The 12,206-nt window shown below is 41.2% G+C and overlaps 1 protein-coding gene across 2 annotated transcripts in view; it reads right to left on the bottom strand.

Annotated features, from left to right (window-relative positions):
- Nucleotides 1–8,820, bottom strand: part of RASA2 (RAS p21 protein activator 2) — a 53,116-nt gene extending 44,296 nt beyond the window's left edge. The window contains exons 1-2 of one of the 2 annotated variants that reach the window (XM_086618315.1): nucleotides 8,760–8,820; nucleotides 1,959–2,064 (exon numbers count right to left, since the gene is read on the bottom strand). In XM_086618315.1, the coding sequence (XP_086474441.1) occupies nucleotides 1,959–2,064; nucleotides 8,760–8,820 (167 nt within the window). Of the gene's footprint in view, nucleotides 1–1,958; nucleotides 2,065–8,759 lie in introns of those variants that run through there. The other variant, XM_086618316.1, reaches the window with a different exon arrangement.
- Between the last annotated feature and the right edge of the window lie 3,386 nt (nucleotides 8,821–12,206).

Here is a 12,206-nt window from a genome sequence, read left to right as displayed (position 1 = left end):
AGGTGAGCACGGTGTTCTAGCTTAACACAGTAATAAGCATGACGATGGTATAATTAAGTTTCTGGAACAAGTGTCAGCCTTCGTAACTGCATACACACTAGTAATCAAGTGTAAGCATCCAACTCTAGTTGCTGCTAACAGAGGATGACTTATTTTATCACATTTCATCAGCTTATATGGAACTCTACTCATGCTATGAATCTAACTTCATGCAGCCGTAACTCAGAGGACGAAGGAGTTCCCTACATAGTTAGTGGGAACTATGGGCAAAGATTGATTCAGAACACTGACTCCTAACTCCTAATAAAATGTTCTCAACTTACAAATATTGATTTCATATCAGCTGAAGAATTCTCAATTTGAGGGGGATGGAGGGTGTATGTCACTTAAGACCCTCCCCAAATTGTTATTTTGTTATAGTGAGATTTTTCTTCCTTTCATCTGTAAAGTATTAATGGCATTGTTTTCGTTTAATCAAGTTTCAGTTAAGCTTCAGTACTATTTAAAAAATTTTGGTGGACCTAAGGTGATTTATTTAATTCAATGTTTTACTACATAATTAATACTACTTTTATTATCAGGTGATTATTATTATCAGGTGATTATAGTATATAAATTTAACAATTCTTAAACCAAATATAATAGGAATGTCTGCATAAACATTAAATGTAACAAGGGTTGTTTCTAAGCATAGTAGTAACTTTTAAGATTTCATTATCAACACATGAAAAATCAGGCAGCAATGTCTTTCTTTTTAAAAGATACATTGAGTTCCTTTTTACACAAACTACTATTTGAAGGGGAAAGTTTTTAAGTTTCTGCTTTATCAGTACAGTCTCTTTAACATTATTCTCTGAAGGATTACTCAAAGGAGTTTGTTTTGGTAATGAATCTCAATTGCAGCCAGTTAAATTCTGAAAACTTTCTGGATCTAACTACAGCAGTTACAGATCAGGAGGATGAGCAAAATATTTGTTTCTGATTGCATGTATGTGGTGTTTGCTTTTCATGCAGAAGCATAAATGATGTTTTGAAGAATTAGAACCCTCTATTTATATTTGCCATACGAGCTGTATGCTGTTCCTCACCTGGAAACAGCTCAAAGAACAAACACTAACAATAAAACCATGGTAAACAACAAGAACTAGGAAAAATTTTTCAAGAGTTTTAACAGGTTTTCTGGGTTTTACAAGGAAGGTTTAATGTCTCGTCCAGATAAACTGTCACTCAGATATTCTGAACAATGTAGCTGCAACGCTTCAGTATGAGTCACCAACGAACTTAAAGAGTTTTGAGACAAAGCACCTACACTACTGCAGCTACTTATCATGATTTTTTTGTTTGATTGCTTTTAAGGCTCTAAGACAGTAGCAGAATCTACCGCTAAGCGCTGCCCAGGGAGGCAAAGCAAGTCATTCTGTGAGAGTACAGGTTATAGCTCCCGAACAAGAAGTTCAGGAGAGGAATAACGTCTATTCAGGGGGACAACCCACAGCACAGAATACTCTTACACATGGAAAACTTCCTCTTCCTTCATTCTAGAAACAGATTTTGCAAGACAGACACTAAAAGCAGAATTTCACCAATACAGACGAATTGCATGTCAGAAGTAGGAAATGACATGGAGAACAAGTATCAAGCAGATTTCCTTCCCTTGAAAACAACCTGGCAAGAAAAAGAATGTTATGCTTCCCAACGGAACAGGATCAAGTAACAGTGAAAGATGTTTTAGCATCCTTCATTTTAAAAGCACTGTACTACTCACAGGCCTCAATTTTGCCTTCTTTCAACTACTCTCTTGATTTACACGTTGCTGTATCAGTTCCGAGTTGTTGCCACAAGTCAGTTCTCATTTTAAAGAGGTGTAAGCAAAAGCACATACACATTGATACACATCTCAGTTTTATTCTGAACTGAGGCAGTCTTGAAAATCATCTCCATTTAGAAATTAAGCTTACCTTAAAGATTTTTCAACTACTTGTGTACGAAAAACTTCTTCTTGGTCCAAGCTTATGGTACAGAAAAAGTCTCTCATTTTGTTGGGTACTAAGTGTTTGGCATCATCTGCAAATAAAAAAATGACTGTAAATATTGAGGGGCAGAAACCACAAAATATTAGGCACAAGAATTTTACAGTTTTAAAGTCTGTCCACAATTTACTCAACCATTCTGTTAGCATGCATTTCCATATTCATTTTCAATTTGTAAGATCCAATAGGGTACAGAAATTGCTACATCCAGCTCTATGTGGAATGACAGCGAACAGGAAGAGGACAGCACACTGACTCACGAACACCACTTCCTGCAGCACCTGCACTTTCCCTGGAGAGGTCTCATCTCCAGCTTGACCCTGGGTAGCTTGCTAAATCCCAGAAGCTTGCAGCCTGAGGTGATAACAGCATTAGGTCATAAGACCAAGACATGATCTGGCTGAGCTATTGTTCCCTTGGTATTTTCTGCGCGAGTATTTTGGCTAAAGGAAGCTGATTAATAAGAACTTACCCATCAAATCTTTATTTCATTTTCCACAAGGAACAGCTCATTTTCAAGTTGACTGATATATTTTCAAGGGTTCAGCTGTAAGTACTGTTTATTTTTTTCTAACGGTCTCGTGGGGGGAAATCACCTACTGACTAAACACAACATGGATAAGAACAAGTAGGAAACGAAGTTGCTAATGAGACAGGATGATTGTCAACACAGGAACACAAAGATTTGCTGGGTACTGAGTCTAGACCACTGCAATAACACACAGTGGACATCAGGCAGTCCTTTTCAGAAACAGTTACTTCTAAATAATTATGGCTAAAACTAGTTCCCAATGCTCAAATTGGAAAGCTCTTCCAAAATTTGAATGCTGCAGACATCTGTGTATATTTATGGCAACACTGTCCTCCAGCTTAAACAGTTCTTTCCCCCTAGATGTTTCCTTCCCCTCTGAATGTCTTTGAAGACAGCAAATCAACAGACCCCTTACACCTTTTATTCTGCTAAAAGAAACAAGCCAAGCTTTTCTGGTACTCTCATATGAGAGGTTCCAAATTGGTGAGTCGCCACTCTCCATCCCTGTTCCACTTCAACTGTTATCTTAAACACAGGCAACCAGAACTGAATTCTGCATTAGGTCTTAAGCAGGGCCTTTGTTCATCATCACAGCCTAGTGTCCATCCTTACCTGCCACTGGAAATACTTCTCTCAATGAAATGTAAAATTAACATTATCTAAACTTTATATAAGGTATTAAAAAGCAATAGGATGAAAAAAACATTGAAGTATTGAGTTTTAATTACTTATCGTATCTGAATAACATACCACCTCCACTTTCAAAGACCACAGCTTGAAACTAGATTTGAAGTGTCATACATATGTTCCTTTTTAAAAAAACTGCAGACATGAAGCACAGTGGAGTAAGTTTTATTGTCTGTGCTGTTAAGATGTAAAATTAGAATTTTGTTCTCTCTCTGCCTCCTTCCTTTTTTTTTTGTGAAACAGATTTACTACAGTCTTGAAAGTTAAGTAATGCTTGGCATTAGAAAGGCTACCGTAACTGTATCTGAGCAGAGAATACGACAGTTTAACAGGAACAGAGACTGAACTTCATGCACGATGTTTTCCAAGTCAGGGATATGTACACGAATGGAAAGCACGAACAGACACTTAAGTAACTTCCACAATTAAAACATGTGCTCTCAGAAGCATCAATGAACTTTTCATCAGCTTAGGTGTGGGAGAGGAAGAAGTATAAATATTATTTTTAAACATCACACTTAATGTTGACAGATCAAGAGACATGAACAGACCGGTTTTTAATACCATTTGATTCCAAAAAGAGACTAAACTCAAAATTACCCTTAAGTGAGTTATTGCAGAAGAACCAAGAAAAGCATCAAAGACTGAACATTGCCTTAAAAAAAAAAAAAAAAGATATTTTAATAAAACATACAAAAGAAAATACAAAAATAAATTCATGAAAGAGGCTAGTAATCCCCAGACAGCTTCTTATACTGTAGTTTGTAAATAGTAAGCATGAACTTTATGTCAGTTGTTCCTGATAAGAATCTTTATTTTTTTAGTTAATACTCCGTAGCTTCACCATCCTATTTTTACATAAAATACTTAAGATGTAAAATTACTTGATCAGCACTGTAAAGGCACTGTACAGTGAACTTTGAAAGGAAATTACAAATTATTATAGTTTCATGTTTTCTTAAAGGAGTAAAAATTAAGTATTTCTACATAATGTATAATTTTTATGTCTACTATACTGCAGTCATTCAGTATTAAAAAAAAATTTCTACCCAAGGGAACAGAAGAAATATAAGTTTTTATTTTCTAATGAGATCAAAACCTTTATTTTGTAGCCCAAGTGTTTAGCTTTAAAGCACGGAAAAATTTATTGAGGTTTTTGGGAGGCAGGGTGGATGATTCTCAGGTCTGAGTTAAAAGTAACCTCAGAGCACTTGTCAGGTGAAGTACAGAGCATGAAATTTCACATCTTTTCAAACATCTCTTAATATCTGTGACTGTGGGAGACTTTTCAGCCATATAGTGGGGTCCAGCTCTTCTAAGTAGCTTATCTTCTTAAAAAAAAAAAAAATAATATAAAAGCACAAGCCTGATTACACCAAGTCTTACTTTTTCCTCAAAACCCTAAGGCTATAATGGTTGCATAAAAAACAAGTATGAACAACACTAGGTATCTGCCTGAATGTTTAGATTTTCAGTGCATTCATCAAATATGCAATTCTGAATGCTGAAGACCACGTATGTTTCCCTGTTCAAAGCACAAAAAGCAAAAAAGGTAAGTTAAAGAAGCACATCGAGGAAATGCACACCAGTATTTTCCAAGGGTTTGTTTAGAAAGTGTAGGTAGTGTAAATGGTTAGTCAGAAACACCAAATAAAATTGGTTTGGTGAGAAGAGAGAAATTAAACCAATTCTAGATCTAACAGTGGAACTGTATTTCAAGCCTCTTCATAGAGGCTGCCATTTAAAACTATACAGTGCAATACTTAAACTTGCAGTTCAAACAGTGAAACATGCAAGTGATGAAACAGCAGCAAGAACAGACTTACTTATTTTGTATTGACCGTATCAATTCACCAGTTTCAGTCACCGGACTAACTTAAATCAGAAATCATTTTCACATGACACATTTAGTACTCTAATTCAATACGAAACCATGAAATGCATCACTAAAATAATAAACATCGACCTTTTTATTTTGAAAAGATACAAGTTCACAATGGCTATCAGTTACCTGACTTTTAAACTAACTAACTTTATTGCCACTCAGCTTCTTTGGGAAAACAGCAAAAAATAATAGCAGTAATTTAAAAAAAAAAAAAAAGCCACACTTCGGTCAATTGTGCACATTGGTTTGGATTTTAAAATATTCAGAAAATATTGTTTAGGTTTTCCATACACCTAGTAAAACCTCACTTCGAAATAAGATTAGATGAAACCTAAACAAAAGGGAAAACCTGCCACACTAATAAAAACTCAAGGGTTGGAGCAATAGGAATTCAGGTGTACAACATTTAACAAATTCAAACTCTCTACGTGACTTTAATATTGTGAGGTAGTAATAACAGCAATGGAGCAATCTACCAAATTCAACAGTTCTGTCAAACTCCCTTGCCAGCACATCATTTGTTAAATGTAGACACGACAGGAAAACATCTGGTTAAAGCTTGTTCACTGCTAACAGTGCATCAGAAACTAAGCAAAGGCAGGAGGTGGGATAGAGAAGTGCTATTCACAACATCCTCTGTCCAGTGAAAGTGCGCAGTTAGCATACATCCTCGGACAGGGACCCGGAACAAAGCAATTTAGAAGATGTTTATGCACACAAACTCCAAAGTATTCGCTTCACAGGACTAAACATATTACATAGCGGCAACCAGATCCACCCCAGGAGTGCGGCTTCATCCGAGGTAACTACGCAGTGCTAACAACACAACGCAAGAGGTCTGAGAAAGAGCGCATCCTGAATTTTGTCAAAGGAGCTCTAGGAGACAACAGAGACATTTTCCACATGCTCCACTAAGACAGGTTTAGAAAACACAGTAAGCACTGTGTTTCAGTAAACACATCAAAAATCAAAGCAACTAAAATCACGTACCACCTAAAAACGTATGTCATAAAATGAAAACAGAAGCTAGTTATACAGCTTAAAATGCTACACTCTGAGATATGCCTAAAGCTACATGACATCCATGCACCTTTGTAAAGCGCTTTTGTCACTACCGTGACATGTAAAATACAGCCACCAATGCACAAGAGTCGTCATTAAGAAAGGACAGACCTTCAGTGGATTTCTGGTGGAAAACTGTTGAACTGTAATATCACATTTTCAAAAGGTATTACAGGGTCTTAAACTGGTAAGACCAGTTCACCTTCCCTCTTACTTGAAAACCAGAGGCAAGAGACTGGCTGCAAAGACCAGCATCCCACAAAACAGAGTACCAGGGACTGCAAACGTGTTCCTACTCCCACTCAGTTTTTCACTGCTAGGTATGCAATAGCTACTTAAGCCACCTTTAAGAATATGTCTCAATTCTAAATCTGGTGTGATGATTTGTATAACATCAGTAACTTTAGATTTCACCATCTCTTTGCGTATTGTTAAACAACAGCACAAATAAGAACTTCACTGCAGATGGTGTTTTCTATACAGGCAGAACTGACATTACCTCATTAAAACTATCATGCTCTCTCATGCAACACATATAAAATGAGTCAGTGTCAAGTCTTATAGCAGGTTAAATGCCAGCAAAGCTTAGGCATTGAAATATATTCCACTTCTAAGAAACATGTTATGAGGAATTCTTACAGACTATGAACACTAACTTTCCAAAGTAAGGTCTGCTACTGCTAATCCCTCCAGATCAAGGGGGATTACATTATTACTCGTTTGTTATTGTTCATTCAGAGGGTTTTCCCCTAAAAACTAGCGAGAAGTGAAAATAAAACAGTACTTGCTGTGCAAAGAAGCCAAAAGAGCATCTAGGTTTGCAAGCTTCCAATACATATTTATCTCATATCTTTTTTTTTTTAAAACAGTTTTTTTGTTTTGATAGGAGACAGGTAGGTTTACAAAGTGATTTTCACACTTTCAAGACACGTCTTTTACTGCAGCTATTACTTCTGCTTTTTTTTTTTTCAATTGGGCTCCTACAGTTCTTACAAGGCTGTCTTTGGCAACCAATTTTTTATGTATTCCCTAGGAAGCAGGACATGGTCCTGGGTTTACCGTTACTTTTGCCAGGTAATTGAACATTCAAAGTTATGACACAACTGCAGAATAAACAAATGAGACAACAAAACTAGTTTCAACATAAGTCTTCTGACATTTTGGGTTTTATCTTCTAATGTTTAATGGAAAACTTTTATCAAGTTCAAGTATCACGAAATTTAAAACTCTTAAATGTTGTGTTATCCAGTGTTGATGAAAATCTTATGATAAAAGTTAAGAAGCAGAAGGGTGTCAACAAATAAGCCAGCTTCAGTAATCAATGCCTTAGCCACAAAACTAACAGTATTCTTTTTTTAAAGGCAAGCTGACATGTTATTTCTGTGACAACTACTAACATCATAAGATCTCAGTAAGCATGTGTTCAGCCTTGTCTACTCTACAGGCAATGGCATTCCATCACAAACATGCTGGAGCGAGAGTACCTCCACCTGTACACTTCACGCAGTCTCCTATTTCCATGACCTCGTCTTCTACTTACTAAGTACATAGTCAAGTCTATACTGCTCGACAACATTTAAGCAAACAGGACTCCATGCCTCCACCAAACTCAATCCTTCAAAAGGTTTTCACAACCGGTTCTCGATCCCAGCACCAAGCCCAATTCAACTCGTTTCGCTTCATTCTCAAAAAAGTCGATCGACTGCATGGGAAAGGAAATAAACGGGTTGCATCTGAATTGTATGAATGTATTTTGATACCCCTTCAGGAAGCCGCCACACATCCTGTTTCTCCTCCTCGCTTTGAAGTCCTCCCGAGCCGCACCGCACTGTTTTCTTCCCCGGCCCCTCCTCCCCAGCTCATCCTCTGGTTTCCCACGTTACTGAATGTACAGGTATTTTTAGTCAGCACTTCCTAACCACCAAAATAAAGTCACCAGCCTCTCTCTGCCTCCCTCTCACTCGCGCACACGTCGCACAAAGAAACAGAAGCATTCGTGACCGTTTCCAGAGCGGCCCTTCTACCACCAAGTTCCTGCACATAATAATTTCGCAATTTCTGCTTGACAAACAGACTCCGATGCCCACGGTTCGGACGAGGGGGGCGGGGCGCCGCATTTCTGCTGGCCCGCTGACTCAAGGAAACCCTCGGAGCAACGGATGCTTGCCAGCCGCTCCGGGGCTCCAGCGGCCCCGCCGCATCCATCCATCCACCCTTCCCTCCCTCCCGCCCGGCCCCGGGGCCGCACAGACCCCGGCCCGGCCCCACCCGCCCCCGCCGGCACGTGCCGGCCGCGCCCGCCACAAAGCCCCTTCCCGGCGCCGCCGCAGCGCGGCACGGGGCTCTCCTCGTCGCCCGGCCCGAGGGGCACCGCCGTGAGGAGCCGCTGCCCTCTCAGCGCTCCCTCCCGCTGCCGCGGCCTCAACGGCGGCCGCGCGAGCTCCCGCCCCGCCGAGGGGAAGGAAAGGGAGCGGGGCGGGCAGCACCGCGGAGCCAGGGCAGGAGCGGACACCTGAGCGCGGCGGCCCCGAGCGCTCGCCCGGCCCAGCCCCGCCGCACTTACAGATCTTCCCCCGGAGGTTCTGCAGCACCCGCACCTCGTCGCCGCCGTCCCCTGCCGCCATCGCGCCACCGCCTGCGCAGTGCAGGGTGCCGCGGGGGGAAGGGAGCGGCCCGGCCCCGCCACACTCCCGTGAGCCGCCGCCGCTCCGCCCCCGCTGGCCACCGCCCTCGGGGGGCACCAGGCACCGACGCGAGGCGGGGGGCGGCGGGGCGCATGCGCGCTGGCGCCCGTCTCCCAGTAGGCCCTTGCGCGGCGGTGCCGCCCTCGCCGCTGCTGGCGGTACCCTGCGCCCAGGGCGGCGGGCCCAAGGCGCGTCTTGCTGTTCCGTCCCCGCCGGTCTCGGCCGCCTCCGCAGCCTGCCCTGGCTCTCCTGTGTCTTTGTGTACCTCTTACAGCGGCGGAGGGGCTGTAGCTGCCGGGCACGTTAAATGCGTGTATTTACCATGTTAATATTTATTGCATTAAAGGGTCGAAACGAGTGACGGAGCCCGAAGAGCACGCGGTGGCTTCTGTTGAATCGTCTCTGCTGCCACTTGTTTACGTTTGCCTGTTTGGCCGCGCCAGAAATGCCATAAAACGAGTGGGAAATGGTTGTGCTCCCAGTGGTGTCTGAGAGAGCCAGTGCACAGCAGCCGGCGCGCTGCTCTCCGCAGTCCGGAGGCACCGCAGGTGTTGGCAGGCCGCCCTCGGCAAGAGTTGTAGGGCCTTTGCATCGTGTTTCATACTCCATCGTGTTTCCTGGAGATACAGATCCTCATGTGAAACTCTCCGGGATCATGCTTCTGCCTGGAGTTGGCCGCACTCCCGCATCGGCAGCGGGCCCCTTTCCCGGGTCTGCGTGTCCGACTCAGCTGTCCACTGCGGCGCTGTGTCCAGTTCGGTGACACTCCAGTGCTCATTCTCTGGGCCCCGCAGGCACGGAACGTGGGGAAAGCCTTTGGGGACTGCTGTATCCTAAAGCAGAGGTAGCCCCGTGGGCTAAAGCTGTGCTAGAAAGCAGCAGAGGACCAGGACTCCTCACTTCATACCTAGAAAGCCCTCTTCGGCCAATCCTTCTGTTAAAGCAAAGGCAAGTTTGGAAAGTTTCAGGCCAGCACCTGACACTTGTCTCTAATTTGAAGTCCTCTGCTGTGGTCCTCTGACTGTTTTTTGTATCTCCTGCACAAATCTTGCCATTATTATTATGGTATAGCATTGAGACATATAGTCTGACAGTCAGGCACTGCTGTGCCTCGTTTCTTGGTGGCTTTTCCTGCATCCAACTTCTCCCCTGCTGCCCCTCTGGCAGCAGTGAGGTTCCTTCCTCATCTCCACACTCCACATCGTGGCTGGGGGAGGACAGGTTTGTGTTTAAAGGTGGCAGGCAGGGGGTTGGTAGGGAATAAGCTGCTTCATCACAGCAGTAACGGGTGTATTTGTGTGCATGCAAAACCCAAATCTGCACAAAGACGTGAGTTTGCATAAGCTGAATTTTAACCTGTTGGCAATGAGAGGTTCCTCCACAGAACAAATTAGGGATTTGATTGTCTGCAGTCGGCTATCTAGGCTGGCTGCCCTGTCTGGCTGGTGGCTGGTGAACTGAGGCTAACCTGGGCAGAGTCAAAGCTTTGATCCAAGAAACGTAGCATCCGAGAATGAAGATGTATGCTTCAGCTGTGGGATGCAGCATTTTAAAAGTTAGATCGTGTGGCTCTTGTTCTTCCATACTCTCTCAAAAGTTATGATTCCAGTTGGGAGTTTACTGTTTAATTTAGCATCAGCTTCCTTTGAAGCACAGACCTATTGATATTATCAATGCAACTTTTAGTTTTGCCACTGTCCAGTTCCTGACACTCATTTTATTTTAAAAGTGCCTTGTTTTAATCTAACACACTACATTCAGAATACTGTTTCAATTGCATAACGTTCATTTTCAGCCTCTCTTAACGTTACATTTTAGAAGCATCTGTACAACAGGTAGGTCTGTTCAGCCAAGGACGTAGCTAAAACAAACATGCTGACTTGCAAACTTGGAGGAGAGATTTCTTTATTTAATAATGAGGACGTAAGTAGGGGGATCTTTGCTCTTGTGAGAGAACCTTTTATGTCAGCCAAGGTGTTGAATTGTCAGTGACAATTGCAGTATTAAGGAAGTTTAGAACAAATAAAAGCGATGATGATGCTTAGTGGTGTACTTCATACGCTTCTGCCTGTAGTTTAGCTGTGTCATGTTATCTCATTTTGCAGGAGACGGTGATATAATTCAGTGTATTCTAATTTTGGGTATGTCGTAAATGAGGATTGACTAACATTTTGTTTAAAAGCACAAGCTTTGGGATGATCCACTTGTCTTTTTAATTAGCATTTGAAATAGAGAAAAATGTATTTGTTATATGTGGCAAACTTCTGAATTTTTTTGTTATACCTATCTCCTGAGGACCATCCCAAAATGAACAGCGTAATTTAGATTAAATTTAATTTTTAATGCAAGTTACAGACTAGTGACACCTCACTGAAGGGGGAAGTACTTTGAATACATGTAATCTTCTATTTTGTATGTATCTTCATATTTCCTTATGCAATTAGATATTTGCATTCTGAACTATGTTTCTTGACAGTATTCCCAAAAAATATGAAATACAAAGTATTGTGTGTAAAATACACAATCTGCACTGCCAGGTTACTATCAGAATTGAAAAGAATTTTTAAAGTTTCAGGTCCTCATGAAAAAATGTTTAAGATGTTGCAAGATATTAAATGCAGGTCACCTGTCTTCCAAGTCCTTTAAGATACTGGGCAGGTAGATTCTGTTCACCCCAGCGCGGCATTCACCCTTAATAGTACAATGCCAGGAGATACCATCACTTCCCTTAAGCTCTGGCATGTTCTTGATTCACTGTTTTGATCTTAGCGAAGGGAAAGTTTGGTAACTGTGTTGCTTAATCTTCTAACAAAATACCTATTAGAAGATACATATCTCTGAACCTTACAGATTATGTAAGTATTAACATAATTTAAAAAATGGAGAGACTTAGAGAAAAATAGGAAGATGTTATTTTAATTAAGCAAAACCAGTTATAATCACTCTTTCTAAAAATAAAATTAGACTCTTTATCAATCCTTAACATCTGCATTTAATATTTTCTTCTAAACAAAAATACAGATGTGATTATGTAGCAAATTACAGTCTTTGACAACGTATAGTATTTACCTTCTCTTACACTTACTTTTATTCTAATTTGGTCATTAATACTTGACTCATTACTGCAATGTGTTACTTGTAGTAAAAGTGCCACAATTGAACTATAAACATGACAGTGCCATCTTAAAACTGCTTTGCTATAAACTGTAGAGAATATACAGAGTTACAAAGTTGTCGTGTTTTTATCAAAATATACAAACCCCCCCCAAACCTAACACAAGCTATCAATATTTTTCTTATGAACTATACAGTCATATAAAATATTT

This window comes from Tauraco erythrolophus, chromosome 11, assembly GCF_009769465.1.
Source record: "Tauraco erythrolophus isolate bTauEry1 chromosome 11, bTauEry1.pri, whole genome shotgun sequence".
NCBI lineage: Eukaryota > Metazoa > Chordata > Aves > Musophagiformes > Musophagidae > Tauraco > Tauraco erythrolophus.
Note: the sequence above shows the minus strand (reverse complement) of the source record. Positions and strands in the feature narration are given on the sequence as shown.